Source organism: Peromyscus californicus, unplaced genomic scaffold (assembly GCF_007827085.1).
Source record: "Peromyscus californicus insignis strain IS unplaced genomic scaffold, ASM782708v3 Scaffold_11__1_contigs__length_118956290, whole genome shotgun sequence".
NCBI lineage: Eukaryota > Metazoa > Chordata > Mammalia > Rodentia > Cricetidae > Peromyscus > Peromyscus californicus.
This window is the reverse complement of record NW_026294402.1, coordinates 71,129,114-71,147,607: the sequence shown is the minus strand read 5'-3', so window position 1 is coordinate 71,147,607 and position 18,494 is coordinate 71,129,114. Positions and strand designations below refer to the sequence as shown.

General features: G+C 38.5%; 1 protein-coding gene across 2 annotated transcripts in view; it reads left to right on the top strand.

Moving 5' to 3' along the window:
- Positions 1-918: 918 nt before the first annotated feature.
- Positions 919-18,494, top strand: part of Hcrtr2 (hypocretin receptor 2) — a 102,116-nt gene continuing 84,540 nt past the window's right edge. Inside the window, exon 1 of one of the 2 annotated variants that reach the window (XM_052714786.1) lies at positions 919-2,509. In XM_052714786.1, the coding sequence (XP_052570746.1) occupies positions 2,287-2,509 (223 nt within the window). In that variant the 5' untranslated portion in view covers positions 919-2,286. The other variant, XM_052714795.1, reaches the window with a different exon arrangement.

The following is an 18,494-nucleotide window of genomic DNA, read 5'->3' as shown; positions in this document are numbered from 1 at the left end:
GATTTCAAAGTGAGTGATAACCTGAGAAAATTGTAAAAGATGTTAGCAGGCATAAAGAAGAGGTCCAGTCGGTAACAGTAGGAAGGATTGAGATATTTATCATCTTTCTTGTGCTTAGAGAAATTGAAATCACATTATAACTGGGAAGTTTCAGTGGAATTTTTATGGCATCAGAGTACCACAGACTTTAACGAAAGTATCTGATAAAGCACGGAGAAGAAGAAATGGAATGTTCGTTGACTGGAGATAAATCTAGGCTTGCTACAACCTAAGGCACACATTGGAATAAAGTCTTGAAGAAGTTCTCGTTTCTCCCCCACTGACAATGGTAACACACAGACATGATTAATCACTGTAGAAGACTTTTAAATGAAGATAAAGTATAGACAGGTTAAATGCCATGCAATGACAGCTAATGACAGTGACTCAGAAGTAGCAGATGGAGCCCATGTTTATAGATCACCAATAGCAAGGAATCTGCAGACACTAACAAGTGTAAATCTAATCAAAGGTGCAGCAAGCCTTCACAGTTGAAATGAATAGCGTAGGAAAGGAAGATGAATATTAATAAGTCATAGGAAGACACCAGCCATCAACAGGTACCAGATTTGTATTAGGTGATTTGAATGAAGCCTATGGAAGGTCTGCTCCCCACTTTCACGGGTGCCAGCAGTTCCAGAGGAATGAATGATTCTTTGGATGATAACATTAGCATTTAAATGATCTCCTTAAAACTCTAACAAAATTAAATTTATACATGAATACAACATCATTTAATTAGTTCTTTGAGAGTTTTGTTCTTATATCCATCCTATTTACTTCCCTCTCCCAACTTGTCTAAGATCTACCCTGCCTTCCCTACATTCCCAACTTTGTGTTTTTATTTTTTTTAACCCATCAAGACGAATTTGAACCCAGATATTTTTGGATACAGGGTCTTTCACTAAGGATGGGAGACTTACCAGATGATACACTCTTAGAAAAAACTGACTCTCCCAGCAACTAACAACTGCCAATAGATCTTCAGCCGGGATAGGTACTTCCTGTGCACCTCTCCTCTCCATGCTGGGATTTATTCTGGCTTAGACTCGCACAGGTCCTGTGCATGTTGTCACATCCACTGTGAGTTCTCATGTGCAGCTGCCCAGCTGTGTCCAGAAGACATTGATTCCTTGCAGTCATCTATTGCTTCTGACACTCACGCTCTTTCAGGCTCCTCTTCCCCAACTGATCCCTGAGCTGTGAGAGGAGTGGTTGTGGTCTAATGTATTCCTTTTAGGGCTAAACATTTTGCAGTCTCTTATTCTCTGCACCTTGGCCAGTTCTGGATCTCTGCGTTAATCATCATTCACTGCAAACAGAAGCATCTCTGATGAGGGCTGAGAGATGCCTTAATCTATTACTATAATAAGTCATTAGGAGTCAGTTTAATACTATGTCCATTTAGCAGAGTAATAGGAGGTTCTGCTGTGTTTTTGTTACACTTGCCCTTGAAAGTGCAAATCCCTATTAAATACAACCTTCAATTAAAAATGATCCTCTCCTCATTTTTGATAAGGAGTAGCAGGCAATGCCTTAGCAGTTCAGCCACTGCCAACTTGGCACATGATAAACACTGCGATGCTGTATTAAATATTAAAATATTTGGATGAAATGACTTTTGCATGGGCCTGTTTGAGACTAGAGTGGCTCATGATTACTTGTACATTTGCATTATAAAGACAAGTTAAGCAATGGATCCTGTGTTAACCATGTGTTGACCTTCCAGCCATGTCCACAGGCTTATGCATGCCAGTGTATATCATAAAAATTGCATGTAAAACAGGAGGAAAGTGATTGAAAAAGGACATTTGATCCACAAAGAAACAAGTTAAGGTAATTGTCTTTACCCCTTCCCCTTTTTTTCTTCTTCAGCTTCATCTGTCTGCCCCTCAGCCCTGGAGGAGGCTGTGGGCTGAGGACTCACTGCTGGAATGAAGAGTGACTGAGCTGGAGCTGAGGTCAAGGTAAATCTCTGCTCCCAGTCATTGCTGCAGCCTCCCCCTTCCCTTTCCCTAGCTCCTCAGCAGCTTCTCCTGGTGCAAATCCCCTGCAAAGACACTGAAGCGGCCGCCGAAGTTGCCGGGCGCAGGACTCCGGAGGCATTGGCTCAGGAACTTTTCACGTCATTCCCGGCTCCGGAGCCCCTAGTCGCGGCGGCGCAGCCTTTCCCACCGCGGATCCCCGGTGCTCATGGGGCAGGCAGAGACAAGCTTGCAGCACTGAGGCCAACAGGACCAGTCCGTGATGTCCAGCACTAAATTGGAGGATTCCCTCTCTCGTCGCAACTGGTCATCTGCTTCGGAGCTGAATGAAACTCAAGAGCCGTTTTTAAACCCCACGGACTATGACGACGAGGAATTCCTGCGGTACCTGTGGAGGGAATACCTACACCCCAAAGAATATGAGTGGGTCCTGATCGCAGGGTACATCATCGTGTTCGTTGTGGCTCTCATCGGGAACGTCCTGGGTGAGTCTGGTCACGGGCAACCCTCCAGAAAGGCTGTCACCTCCCCTCCGCCCAGACTGCAAGGCTGGGAGACCCCTCCCTTCTCCTGGGGTGCAAACAAAGAGGTCGCTGCTCTTGGGTGAGGTTTCTAATAATTTTTTGGTTGTTGTTAAGTTTTCTGATTTTACAAACTAGGAACGAGCTCTAGAATGATTATTATGTTTGTCTGCAGAGAAAAGAGGGAAACTGTTTCTGTTTGAGAACCTAGATTATAAACCCAAGGAGAGGAACAAGGACCTCCAGGTGGATTTGCTGAGTGTAGGGGAATCTGTAATGCTTTTGTGCAGGCTGGGTGGGTTTATTGTGGAGGGCTTGCATCCGGAAAAACTGATGAAGTCATAAGGCCTTCGCGAGCTCGGTACCATGCCCTTTAGCAAGGAGGCTTAGGCTCGGGTCAAGAAGTGGTAATGAAGGGGCAGAGTGGAGGTAGAGGCAGGCAGACAGAAGTGCGCTCAATCACAGAAGCGGAATTAAACAGAAACCGTGCCTGGAGCCTTAGGAGGAAGGAGGAGCAAGAAAAGTGCTCCGGAGCTCGTCCTCACCACCCATTCAAGCATGCACGCATGCATGCTTGCATGCGTGCATTCATTCATTCATTCATTCATCCATCCATCCATCCATCCATCCATCCATCCATCCTTTCAACCAATACGTATTTCCCCCCAGTGAGTGGTTGTTATCAGTTTCAGAAAATATTTGTACCAACTGGTGCTTTTTTCTTACAATGAAACTAAGCTTAATGTCAGAGTCTGTCTTGGTCTGTGAAAAACACAGGTTTCCTTGCTCGCTCATGACTGCGCTCCCAACCACAATTTCTGATGGATGAAGTGAGGGAGGAGTAAGGAAGCTATGGGAGCTTGGTGGATTCATTAGGACAGGATGGGGGAATTTCTGTTAAGAAAAGGAGCTTCCTTCAGGGAGGGAGCTACGACTTAAATTGTGAATGGAAGGAGTATGTACCTTGATGAATGGAAACCAGGAGGTTTTTCAAATGCAGAGGGCAGTGTGGAGGAAGTCTGTTGAAAATGACAGGAGGAGGAGGCAGACAGCCAGGAGACCGTGCAATCTCCCCAGTCCAAACGGGGGTGGGGGGTGGGGGGTGGGGGGTGAGGGACGTGAAATGGGCTGGGAACTGGGAAGTAAAAAACAAAAAACAAAACAAAACAAAAAAAAAAAACGGTTGCAGCTGCAATGAAGGACAGAACTCACCAGGTTCTCAATGCTACCCTGGCTTTACCTTCTCTTCCAATTCACAGTAGATAAGCTGACAATGTGTGACTGACAGAGGGGCTCTTTAGAGAGAGTGTTAGTCATGAGGCAAGAAATCTCTGAGAACTTTAGCTTGCTCTTTATTATTTTAGGATACTTTTGCTCTTTTGATTTTTTTTTAAGATTAAAAATAAAGACAATCTTCTTAGTCTACAATGAAAGTGAATGGACATGTGAGTAGATGTGATTCAGCTCTTGTTATAAGGATAAGATTTTAATGGTTGTATCTGTTCTGTTTCCCACCTTGTCATCTTCAGAGTCACAGCTATAAACAGAGTACTATGAGCAATTACTGCATGGGGCCCATACTTATTGCTAAGTGAATGATCAAATTGAACATGCATTGAGTACCTACCTTTGCAAGACCACTTGACATACACTCTATTGCTTAAATCTTAAAATAAACCACACTAGAAGATAAAACAATGATGGCTTATTAGAGGACATAATTCAGATTCAGCCCCATTTGTTCTGACCTCACATCCAGAATTCTCAATTGTAATTCTACTCTAGAGCTAGAAAGCATGTAGAGAATAGATTCTCTGTTCTGGGTCGTCTGCAAAAAGCCTATTGGATGGATTTCCTTTTCTCCTCTGGATCCATGTACACTGCCAGTAAAGTACCACTACCATTCACTTCACAAGAAATCCCTGTCTAGGAAGGAATATTACTGCTCTTAAATTCAAGAAAAGTAAAAAAAAAAAAAATTAAAAGCAAGAAAAACTATAAACCAACACCATATTTCTTCCCCAATTTTATTTCAGGCTTACTCTTTGTGATAAATGTGCTCTTCTTTGATGTATTCTAGTTTGCTTTGCAAAGACTCTGTGATACAGTCTTCATGGCCTGATTGCATAGTTTCATATATATATATATATATATATATATATATATATATATATATATATATATATATATTCTGGTTGGGGGACGAGTATTATGTCTACACTGAGGCTACTTCATAATGTCAACTGTCCACAGCCTCAAGTCTTTAAACACCCAGTTCCATTCAGCTTAAAAGAAAGATTTACCCAAGGAACTCTACTTTCTAGATACTGACAGCTATTTCCCGCAGGACTGAGTTACATCTGAATAACACTGAAATCTTCTCTGGGTGAACTGAAGTTCATGTTTTACTGACATGTTCCCTGAAAGTTGGTGAGGTTTGGGTTTGACATTTAAACAAATGAGCACCGTCATTACTTACAGACTTCTTGATCTTTGATGTCACTGTCAAATCTGCAAGACGGATTAGAACAAGAATTACCTTTCTGCTTCATGGTACAAATAGATCTACTTAGGGTATCAGGAGAAGTGACACTACTCATGTAAGATAAAGGGATGCTATGAGTATGAAGGAGACACAACACAGTACAGGCAGCAGATGTACTTACTGACCCTCAGGTCCACATAACATGTGCACTTTCATGTAACTGGTTGCTTGGAAAATATCAACCTTGTTGAACTTACACATGCAATGCCATTAACTAGAAGTCCTTTTTCTGACAATGTCCTTTTGTTAACTGATGCAGTAGAATATTGTCTAAGCATAATAGCAAAGTCTTGATCACTCAGCCTCTTCTTTTTTCCTCCTGACAATCTCTCACCATCATTATGTCCCTACTTCATTATAAGGATGCTCCTTGCAGAGATAGAAAGCAGTTTCCTGGAAACAAATGACAAAGTCATTCACAAAAAGGTACAATTACTGTAAATGGGAGTTGATGAGTGTTTGTGTTCCAGCAGAAAGTCATATGCATGTCTAATTATGGAACTTGAAGTCCTAGGAAGCAGTAGGTGGTAAGGTTCTATATCTTATATCCAAGTCCACTCACCTACTTATTTAACTGATATATTTTGAGCAATATTTTATTTATAAAATTGATGTGTGTAAGAAGGAAAATATTTTGGAACACTAAAATAAAGAAGTTAGATGTAATCTTTAGCCCTTATTCCTTGAGAAGAAATTGGAGGGAAAGATGTTTCTATTCACTCAAATGTTAAATGGCCAGGAAAATATTCATTTTTCTGCCTCTCTTCCTCCATGCTCAATGATATTGTTTCACCTGGGAAATTCCAAACTTCCCTATCATTACCTCAAAAAAAGAAACCATCCAAACAATGGACATTCATCTAGTTATGTTCTTGCTATTTGTGTGTCCACGATTAAGTTCTGAACTCTCCAACTCTTCCCTTTTCTAATTACAAACTGAAGTTGGTAATAGTTGCTATTTAAAAATCATATCACAAATAATATATAATACTTTCCCTTGATATAAAGAAGAGCATGCCAACATATTTTTTCTTGAAATAGTAAATACGGATTAATGTCATTTTATTTGTTTGTTTGTTTGTTTGTTTGTTTTTGCTGTTCCTTTACTTCCACTAGTGAAGTGTTCCCTGTTGAGGTTTGTAACCATCTTCTGCAGCCACAGCCTAACTTGATCTATGTAGCTCTTTCAAGCCTCTTCTCTCACCCCATTCCTCAAAGGAGTGTTTTTCTAAAAGAAATGAGTAAAATGGAGTTGGCCACATTACTCTCCCTTTTCTGTCAGATCCAGATACCCATCCTTCTGGTATTGTATGCTTAGCATTGCCTTTCTGTCTCTCCATGCAAGTCCTTCTTATTTTTTTAAATTTAATTAATTTATTTTTTGGTTTTTCAAGACAGGATTTCTCTGTTTAGTCCTTGCTGTCCTGGAACTCACTTTGTAGACCAGGCTGACCTTGAACTCAAAGATCCACCTGCCTCTGCCTCCCTAGTGCTGGGATTAAAGGCATGAGCCACCACTGCCTGGCCAAATTTTTTTCTCACAGATTATACTTGCTTGCACTATGTCTTATTTGTTTGTTTATTTGTTTATTGTAGTTGTTGTCAGTAAATTGTTCTAGCAATAATGTTCTAAATAATTGCTTGCAATATGTTGACTCAACAAGGTTAAACCACATTGTCACTTAAGGATTTAACCAATATGAGCTAAGGAAAATTCTGTTCATGGTAGGCATATCTGTAATGCAGTTGCTTTCTAGAGTTAATTTTATATCCAAGAAGTGGTACTGGCTAAGCTACAACTCTATTCCCAGCTTTCTTAGAGTTAGGTTGATACAATGTGATGTTCTTAGATTAGACCCACTAATCATGAGCATGTTTGTCACATTATATTTCAGTCAAAAAATCAGGATATTGTTTTTCCTAGGTCACTCTTGTCCTACCATGGAAACTTTCAGATATGCACATCAACTTATCTGAAAATTAAAAGTACCAAGAGAAAGCCAAAGAATAACAAATAAATAAGAAATCTATAAGGGTGCTGAATCTAAAAATTAAACACAATGTCTCAGGTTTCTGATTTTTTTCCTGATTTTAGTAGGAGATCATAACTAATGTAGTTGAGGAATTTTCATCATCCAGCACCTTAGTTATGCTTGCAATTTTCCCATGCTAGTGCTCAAGCTCCCTGAGTTCTCACTGGACTCTTCACATTCAAAACCACCCACCACTAATGCTCTTTGTCTAATGAAAGAGTGGAGTCGCCCTCTGTTGCTTGATTCAACATTCTAGAGTTCTTTGCTCTGCTAGATAAGTAATGACTCACTGGGGTGGATCAGTCAGGAACATGTGACATGGATGATTGGTGTGTTTATCTCCCATTCCTTTTCTCAAAGAAAAATGAAGACCATTTATGGACTACTATGAGTCAAGCCCCATGTGCTAGGCTCCATTCACATATGCTTCGATGCCACCACACAATCAAATTAAAATGCAGAAATCAATAACTGTTTAACAAATGAGAAAAAACCTGCAATTTTAACCAATCTGAAAGTTCAGTTACACAGAAAGTGGCAGCTCTAAATCTCAAATATGGATTTGTCAGAACCGATGCTCCATGTTCTAATACTTCACATGTCCACTTTATCATCTAGGCTTGACGGGAGAAGCACAGGTGAAGGAAGGGAGCAGGCAATGCCCCAGTGCCCTCTAGAGAGCATGCAGTACTGTCCTGGCATGTTGTCACACTGTTTCTCTGATAGACTACACTTCTTCAGCTAGGAGGATGAGCTCATTTGATAAGCCCAATCAAGGTCAGGATAGGGTTACATTACAAGACAAAGTTTCAAGGTAAAATAGGTACTGCCAAAAATGCTTTTGCCTGTTCTGGGGAGCTGACTCACTGGGGAAAAAATGTTAGATAATTATGGTTAAGGAATTTATGTTATTGAAAGTATTATTGTTAGACATAACGTAAGAAAAAAAACCACTTAAAACCTGATGTAATCCAGAGACCCTTATCCTTTTTCTTTGTTTTCAAACACAGTCATTCATTTAAAATACTAATACTTTATTAAACAGCTCTTAGATGTTATTAATTTGACCATGCAAATTTGATAGATATATTAGTTTGCATTACATTCCTATCATTAGATCTATTACCTCATAAAAATCTAGCTCCTCAAATTAAGTGTTTGCTTTGTTTCTTATTCTCATTTAGATATCACTGTGATTGAGTCTTTGCTAATAAATTTGCTTTCAATAGTAAATGCCCAAAAACCATGTTTAATATTTACGGAGAGTATTTATTCTTAGAAAATCTTGCTATACTTTTGTGTTCATTACTCATCAGAGCACCTTTCTGAGGTATGTTGTATTTAATTTAAAAGATTCAAGTACTTAGAAGTCACTATGAAAGAAAAGCATGGCACACAGAAATATCCTGTAGCTGTTTTCTCAGAGCGAGAAAAATTGTCCATTTCCTATCATTCCAGGGGGCAAGATCGGGAGCACAGATGACCTTTTCCCAGTCTTGTGCTAAGCCAGCTTTGATTCCTGAATTGGTCAGTACTGTGGGAACACAATCACATTTAATTCAAACTCAATAACTTGTCAAAATAAGACAACGACTTCAATGTCTTGCTTTGAAGTAAGAAATAGCTGTAAGTCCTTGAAAGACCAAAGCCCTTCCAGTCATCAGTCTTTTTCTGTAGGCAGATTAACATGAAGATTTTGGTTTCAGTTACTTTTTCATTGCTAAGGCAAAATACCATAACCAAGACAGCTTAAAAAGAAAGAGTTTATCTGGGGCTTACAGTTTCAGAAAGTGAGTCCATGACCATCATGGTGAGAAACATGGCAGGACACAGGTAGGCATGGCACTGGGGCAGTAGCTCAGAGCTTATATCCTGATCCACAAGCATGAGGCAGAGTAAGAGTGTTAATAGGGAATATCCTGAGGAAAAGAAACCTCAAACTCCACCCCAGTAACACACCTCCACCAACAAGGCAGCAACGCATAATCCTTCCTAAACAGTTCCACCAACTGCGTACCAAGCATTCAAATATATGAGCCTATACATAGACTGTTTTCATTTAAACCACTTACAACTGTGATTGGTCTGAATAACAAGTTCCTGCCATAATAGCCAATAAACCCTAATTTTTGGTACTACTTAAGGGTATTATTTCTTTTTTAGATTTTTGAAACTATTTATGTGTGTGTGCCTTTGTGGGTTTATGTGCATCACAATGTATGGGCAGGTGCCCTCAGAGCCAGAAGGTGATGCTAAATCCTCTGAGGCTGAAGTAACAGGCTTATGAGAAGTGTCATGTGATGCCCGGAACTAAATTCCAGTCCTCTTCAAGAGCAGTATATAATCTTAATCATAGAGCCATTTCTTCAGCCCTGTGTCTGGATAAGTTAGCAAATAATGCAGGAAGAAAGTCTGTTCCATGCAATGACTCATGGTCCATGTACCACTGTTTGTGTGCCATCTCAACACCTGGCATCTGAGGTAACCAGCTACCAAGGCAGCATTTAACACCCTTGCTTCCTGGTGTTCATACCTTGTCTCCTATAAATTCACATCATCATTGTTTGGGTCTGGATGACAACAGCATCCAAAAGATGAAAGAGTATGCTGCTTCCAAGATTACATTTTAAAAGATTAGAAACTCTAGCTAGAATGCATATTTTCTTTCTTGCTCTTAAGTATTTTCTTCTGAAGCAACCCTACCAGGGGTGGGATTAAACTCTCTATCCATAAAAAGAAAATAAAGACTGTTAACCACAAATTGAACCCAAGTCCTCTGGAAGAGCATCCAGTGCTCTTAATCACTGAACCATCTCTCCAGCCCCAACTGACTGAAACTTAATGACAGACTCAGAAGCAGAGTTGTCCATGCAAGTTCCATACCAATATTTGGCCCCTCTGGAATTCAGAATATACTTTGGTTATTTTAAGCAATTAGGTTTTCAGGTAAGTTGATGTGCATATCCTGGTTTCCATGGTATGACAAGAGTGACCTAGGAGTAACTAAAAAAAAAAAACAAAAAACAAAAAACAAAACAGATTCTTTAACCAAAATATGATTTGACAAACATGCCCATGATTATTGAGCTTCATCCTAATAACATCACATTGTATCCATCTAATTGCAAAGGAGGCTGTGAGATGTGTATCTCTGTCACAGAAAAGGTATGTTACTAAATGGTATTTTAATTTGCATAAAGTCAGAGTAAGGGGAATGAGAGAAATTCAGTACTCAGTGGCATAACAATAGAGTCAGCTGAAAATATTGAGAGGTTTTATGCCAATGACTGTACTAGGACTAAGGGTACAAAGAAGAAATCTGAGGACATACACCCCAGTTGAAGAGACAGACATACAAACTGTTTCAATAGAATGTGGCAAGAGCTCTGATGGAGGGTGCACATAAAGAAATCGAAACATCTGAGAAGACTGGTAAGCATCTTTGCATGGTTAGGTAGAGATACAGGAAAAGAAGACAACTAACCCGAGTTTTAGTGAGTAAATTCAAGTTACCTAGGTAAAGAAAATTGGATAAAGAAATTCTAGTCGGACAAAACAACGTAAAATCCAAGAGATGTGAAATAACAGGGACTGCAAAGTGACTGGTAACAACTGATAACTCCTGAGTTAGCACAGGTAAGGAGAGACAGGAGAGAAGTCTAGGTTGTGATGAGGCATGGACCAAGAACAGCCTGTGCATCATGCCTAAGATCCAAGAGGTTTCTCTCTAGATTGGCAATGTTGTATACTTTAAAATTTCTGAAAGCAAGAATAGTTTTAAAAGTTTTGTTTTTCTTGGCTCATAATGAAAACACAGCAATGATTAAAATTGTAGTATCCCAGGTAGGTATGATGGCTCTGTGGGTAAAAGGATCTACTCCCAAGCCCAGTGACCTGAGTTCAGTCTTTGGACCCCATGTGGTAAGAAAGAACTGACTCCCACAAGTTGTGATATGACCTCCATATGCACATGTTGGCAAGTCCCCAGCCATACACAAATACACATCAACATGCACACAAAAATAAATAAACACGATGTTGTTATACAATTGTAATATTCTTCTCCAGATTCTCAGTGTATTGAATTTCCCAAACTCAAAAGGATATTTTGAATTATTACCAGTGAAACACCACACACGTGAGTCATGGAACATGGAGAAATCAAGCTGCTCCTGACCTGGAGGATTTATCCCTACTGGATAGTTTTCATAAGGATGGCAGGTGTAATTCCTGCTACTGGAGGATAAAAATAAGCAATCTTATCCAGTTGAGTGTTCTGGTTATGAAATCCCACTCCTGACTAAGGAGCTATTGGTAATTTATAGCTATAGGGAAAGAGTTCAGCAGTTTTCTTTAAAAGTATAGGCCCTGAAAAGTTGACCTCATTCAAATAGACGCTCTCACACCCCAGAGTATATACGCAGTGCTAATTGGACTTCATGGGTTTATTAAGAAGAAATCTGAGGACACAAAGTGCGGTCATTACAGAATGGGCAGTGGACCTGGAAGGAGTTGAGGAGAAGAGTGAATGTGATAAAAAAACAAAGTATGAAATTCAAAGAATTAAAAAAATTTTAAAGAACATAGAAAAGAGAAATACATATGTTGTATTTACTTTTTGTCTTTGGTGCTGGGACTGAACTTGGGTCCCCACAAATGACAGAGTATAAATTATATCATTAAAAAGTCTCTCAGCCCTACTTTTGTTCTGTGTTTTAAGGAAACACACATATCAAAAGATTTATGTTATAATTACTAAAGCAATGATTGATAGGTACCATTTAAGATATCTCTCCCTAACAGTACAAGCCCTTTAACATTGCTCAGGGACTTATAATAGGAAACTATCTTACTCCTCTGGAAAACTTTTAACTGAAAGAGTTTAGGTTTGGGTTTTTGTTTTCATGGAAAGTACACCAAGATCTTCTTAAATAACATTCTATATTTCTGCAATATCTGAGGCTACATAACGTAACAAACCTTCACTTTAACTATCTTTGTTTCAAAATAATCCCTGGTTACCTTATGAGTCTACAGATACACTTGAGTTCTGTGTTCCAAATGCATGATGAGAGCTGAAACCGAATGTCACCGTGACTCTGACATCCTGTTAGGGAAGAACATCCTTACCTGAGTACAAGGGGTTTCAACATGCCAATAGAGGCTTAACTTTGGGAACCCTTCATTATGTACCTGTGTCACAATTAAATCATACTAATTGTGAACGTTTTTTGTGCAGAAAATTGGAAGAGAGAGAGAGAGAGAGAGAGAGAGAGAGAGAGAGAGAGAGAGAGAGGAGGAGGGAGGGAGGGAAGGAGGGAGGGAGGGAGGGAAACTGAAGAAGTAAATCAGTCACAGAGCACTCAACTCAAATGTCCAGGGCTCTAATTCCAAGCTATGGCTTCACTAAAATAGAGAAAGAGGAAAAGAAAAAAAAGGAAAGGAAAAAAATCATACTTCTGGTTGAAGTATAAGACCAATGTTGATAATTGCAGGTTGGTTCCAAGAAAATTAATTTAATGACAATAAGATAAACAAAAATAATGCTCTGACTGACTCTGGCTCTTAATTTCCAGAAACTTCAATAAAATTATGCAATTTTGTCCCAAGAAGGTGCAGTTTTGTCCCAAGAAGAGTAATGTCACTAAGTCTAGCATCTATCAATCAATCAGGGCAGCCTTCTCAACAATGTTTATTGTTACCAGTCAGTGAACTATAATACAATTTATAGAATTAGATTGGGGAGGGGCTATTATATTGCCCTCATTATATAATTCTTCAACAGAGTGTTTGTAATAGTCCAACTTAGTCCTACAGTCACAAGTATGACAGAGCTATTATTGCCCCTTCCCTAGGTGGCAACATTCAGTGTTAGAGAGTCACTACTGTGTTCGTTTTCTGAGTAGTTTCTCCTTCCTAAACAATACCTAACTTCTTCATTCTGTTCTCCATTTTTATTCTTGATATGCATATGTTAAGTCTACACAAGTTGAAAGTATCCGTGGACTTTAAGGAACAATCAAACTGTTTAGTATTAACTGAAAGGGTCACTAATTCCATAATCAGCATGAGCTCAGTGATCTATAACTGACTGTGTTCATAGGTGCTACAGGGGATAAAGAGGGAAAGATAAAAGAAGGGGTAAGCCAGAGATGCTATTTTCCCTCTTGGTAAAAGGACTTCTTACAATAACTTTAAGTGCCGAGTGTCATTAGCAACAATCAAACCCCCTAAAGATTATTGGTTTCAAGTTACAAGAGCACATCTTCATCACCCAAGTAGAATCAAAAGCAGCAGAGCTTTATAGAAGACTACGTCTCGTGTAGAAGTGAGAGGCAAACAGAAAAATACATCTTGAAGCAACATGGTGATTTTCTAGGATTATTCAATTTAGAACTATTTCCTTTTCTTATTTCATTCAGCAAATATTTATTGAACACCCACAACATGCAATCTCTTTTATTACATTTTGTAGAGGAAATAAAAAAGTTAATAAGACATGATCCTTACCTACAAGGATTTTCTAATTGTATGTTTGAGTCTAAGCTATAAATAATAGACTGTAGTATGGCAGATACTGAAGAGGGAAATGTAAAGTCAGAGTATATAGCAGGCCTGACTTGGGGTCAGAGCCTTCACTGAAAAGGAAATATATGATGTTCGATTTGTTGACGTGTGAGTAGAATTTTGAAAAATTCTAAGAGTACAAAAACATTCCACTAAAGCTGGTAAGATAGTAAATGTACCATAGCTTGAAAATACATAATAATTGTACATAAATCTTGCCAAAAAGTGATTCAGAAATCCCAATAAAACCTTGGTTTTCATATGCTTTCTGATAAATTTAGCATAATACTTCTTTAGATTCTTTGAATTGCTTCCTTTGTGGTTTTGTGGGTCTTTATTTTGTGTTTCTTGTCTGTAGCATTGGCTAATGGTAGACTGAAGGAACAAAAATCCTGCCATTTTGATATCTGACAAAATAGACTTCAAAGCAAAACTAATCATAAGAGATAAGGAAGGACACTACATACTCATCAAAGGAAAAAACCATCAAGAGGACATTGCAATTCTAAAACTTCCCTGGAGTTGTTTTTAAATGACCTTATTGTCACATGTGAGAGTGTTTGGGAGGAAGAGCAATTTGAGGCATGGTAAGAATGAAGATATGAGAGACCTGAAACTGGGAAACCTGCACAGGATTCTTCAGGACAGTGATTATTAGGGTAAAGTCCGCATAGCAGATGAATAGAAATAAAATGAACCAAATACAAAAGATAGTATAGAGCTGGAAGCTGGCAGCTCATCAGATATGAGGAAGGAGCTAAAAAAAAAAAAAAAAAAAAAAAAAAAAGCACCTGATAGTTAATAGAAGGTTTTTGCCAAAGAGAGTGTGGTGCTGTCTTACTTTGTCTTTTCATTAAGTAAACAGGAAATCTGTGAAGAAAAAAAAAAGGTATGGTGGATAGAAGAAGAAGAAACTTGGCAACAAGAGTTGGAGTCACTATTGCTAGAGGAATGCTGACATGGTGTCATCCAGCTTCCAACGAGGTTTATTTCCCACATGCACAGTACATTCGAACTCTATTTTCTTTTACTGTGGTTGTACAGAGCATGCATTTTATTTCACACACATATATTTGACTCTTACATAAGCTGATGGTAAAAATACATAAAGCAGATAAATGTTTACTTATTTTTTAATTTTTCTTTAACTAGCAAAAGAACGTAATAGGATTCTTGTGATTTTCTCTCTTGTTTTTCAGTACCATATTCTCATCAACAACTTCTTGCATGTTTTCAGTGCATCCTGATTACATGCACCACCTATATTCTCTTATGTCTTCTAATACTCTCTATCCCCTCCTTCCTACAAGTCCACTTCCTTCTTCCATATCATTTTGGTTTGGTTTTGTGACCCACTTAGGTGAAGCAAAGTTGTTTGTCATAGGGGCCTGTGTGTGAATCTATCCCTGGAGCATGGGGCTCACCAGTGACTACCCACTGAAGACAATGACACTCCTCTCGGTATCCATCAACAGCCAATAGTTCTCCAGGGACAGATATGGTCCCACAATCCCTTCCACTATCTGTGACTAAGTATTGAGAGGCCTAGTGCCGGGAACCGCAACTGCTGTGAGTTAATAATCACAGCATCTGCCATACCAAGAAGACAGGGCTTCACACCCTTCCTTTTAATCATCTGGTTCTTACATTCTTTCTGCTTCCTCTTCTGTGACATTCACTGATCCCTGGAAGGGTGACATTTGTCTACCATTTAGAGCTGAACACTCAACAGTGACTTATTCTCAGCTCATTGAACAGCTGAGAGCCTTCGCATTTACAAACACTGTTGCAAAATGGAGCTTCTCTGATCAAGGCTGAGAACAACACTTATCTAAGCCTGTAAATGTAAATATTTAGAAGACAATATAATATATGTCCATTTTACAGGATAACAGTAGTAAGTTATCCCTAGTGTCTATGACCTCCCCAGTATTGAATATTTGAATTTCCAGTAGCAGGCATGAATTCTATCTGAAGGAGCAGGTCTCCAAACCAAGCAGGGAGTGGTTGGTTAAGACCATAACAGTCATGCCACTGTTGTCCTAATGGGTCCAATTTGCCTGGTAGGTTTATCCTGTAATACTCTAGATTTACTGATGAAAAATGTTGTTCATGACTTTTCTCACTCAGCTATCACATAATAACCCCAGCAGTACAAGAGCCAGCTAGCAGATATGAAGCTTCCAGATCAGTTCCAGCTTGATTTCCCTATTGCTTATGACAAAGGTTTGTGGTATCTTCACCAATAGGGTCTTATCATCTAGTTCAGGTGAGCAACCAAGACCAAAGTCAAAAGTCTATGCTGTTTGGAGGTTTATAAGACATACCTGACCACCAACTCATACAGAGGCAACTTATACCTTACACTGGGATTTTCATTTGATCATCTATGGCTCTGAAATTAGCATTATCTACCCGTGCAGGATACCTACATTCAATTAAAAAAGTGACTCATAATTAAGATTTGAAGATTTCTTTTTAACTATTTCTTCCATCTTTAGGTTTTAGTTACCCCTCACACTCATCCCCTTCCTTTCTTCTATCCCCTGACCCTCCTTGTTTAAACCCTACAATCTGAACTTCCCCCAACTCTATTTTCATTTTGAATGTGCTATAATATTCCCACTTTGCTTCAGTTGGTTCTCCACCATAACCACTTCTCTTCTCCATTTTCCTTCAGCTCCTCCTCCTGCTTATACATTTTTACCTCCAATATTTCCCTTTACACTTTCACTTCACATGTATTCTATTACCCTTTCCTACTCCTTCCTTTACCACCCCCCTCCATATACCTGTGATGGTTAGTAGCAATTATCACTCGACACCTCCAATGCACACCTGTGAGGGATTATCTAGATGAAAATTAGCCTCTAATAAAGTCTATCAAGGATTGATTGATACTTTAATTTTGTGGGAAGACCCACCTTAATTACTGTGGGCAGGATCATTTCCTATGTCGGAATCCTAGACTGCATAAAATGGAGAAGGCAAGGTGAGCACTGGCATGCACACATTAATCCAGGTTGCTCTGCTCTTGGATGTGAATGAAACATGATCAGCTCCCCCAAACTTCTGTTGCTTGTCTTCCCCCCACCATGATGAAGTGTAACCCAGAACCAAGAGCCAAGTAACCTTTCTCTCACATGTCGCTTTTGTCAGGATATTTTAACAGCAACAGGAAAAGTAACAAAGACAAGTTTCTTTCTGACTTCATGACCTATAACTACACTCACTCACCCAAATACATTTAGTATAGTATTTTCCAGTTCCATTTATTTTTTGCCAAATATTTGTTCTTATAAAGTTGAATAAAACTCTGTCATGTATTCATACCACATTTTTATTGTTCTTTCTTCTATTGGTAGTAGTTTCTTGCTATTACAAATAGAGAACAATACAAAAATAGAAGTATAAGTATCTTTGATACAATATAGGATCCATTGAGTATATGCCCAGGAGTAGCACAACTGGGTTATATATATATTTGAGAAACAACACCACTGATTCCTATAGTCACTGTATCAGTTTACACTCCCATCAGCAGCTAATAAGGGTTCCTCTTAATTCACATTCTCACTAAGGGTTGTTTTCTTGGTGATAGGAATTCTGACTAGGATGAAATAGACTCTTAAAATAGTAATAATTTGCATTTTCTCAAGCTAAGGATGTTAAATTCTTTTTAAAAATATTGACATTATGTATCTTCTATTAAGAGCTGTATGTTCAGGTCATTGACCCATTTATTGGTTGGCAGGGTTTGTTAAGTTTCATTTTTGCAGTTCTTTATATATCTACCCTCTTTCTGGAATACATGTGACAAATATTTTCTCCCCATTCTGTCTGCTGTCTTTTCACTCTGGTGGTATTTTCCTTTGCTGTGTGGGAGCTTTTAAATTAAATTGAATCCTATTTGTTAACTCTTCAGGAGATTCTTGCATTATTTCTATTCAGAAAATTTTTCTCTATTCCTATATCTTGATGTGCCTCCCTAGCAAGTTTTCCTCTAGCAATTTCAGTTTTTAAATTAACATCGTTGATCTACTTTGAATTGATCATTGTGTAGAGTGAGGAAAATGTATCTAACTGAACTCTTTGGCAAGTGGCTCTCTGATTTTAACAGCACCATTTTTTAATAACCTATTTTTTTCCAGTGTATATTATTTACACGTTTGTAAAAATTTGATGGCCTTAGGTGTCTTGGATTACTGTTGGATCCTCCTCTATTGTATTCCATTGGTCTACATATCTATTTATTTGCTGATCTCATGCTGTCTTTGTCACTATGGGTCTACTGTATAGTTTGAGGTCAGTTACATCTCTAGCAATGTTCTTTCTGTTGAGAATTGGTTTTGCAATATGTGGTCTTTTGTGTTCATACATGAGTTTTAAAAATTGGTGTGTGTTTTTTTTGGTTCTGTGAAGCCATTTGAACTTATTGTATTGAATCTGTAGATTACTTTTGTAGTGTAGCAATTTCCATGATATTAATCCTGTCAACCCAGAAGAAAAAAAAGTCTTTCTACCATTTACCATCTACTTTGCTTTCTTTTTTCAGTGTCTCAAAGTGTTTTAGTGTATAGATCTTTCACATCTTTGGATAGGGTTATTCCTGAGTATTTTTTAAAAACACTATTATGAATGAATTTTTTTTCTTAACAAGTGTATTACTAATTTGTAGATGGTGGTTACTAAAAGTGGTTATCAGATCTAAAAACATTTTAGTGGAATCTGTAGGGTCTAGTTTAGTATAGAATCATGCCATTATAAATACAGGTAGCTTGACTTCTTTCTTATTTTTGTCTCT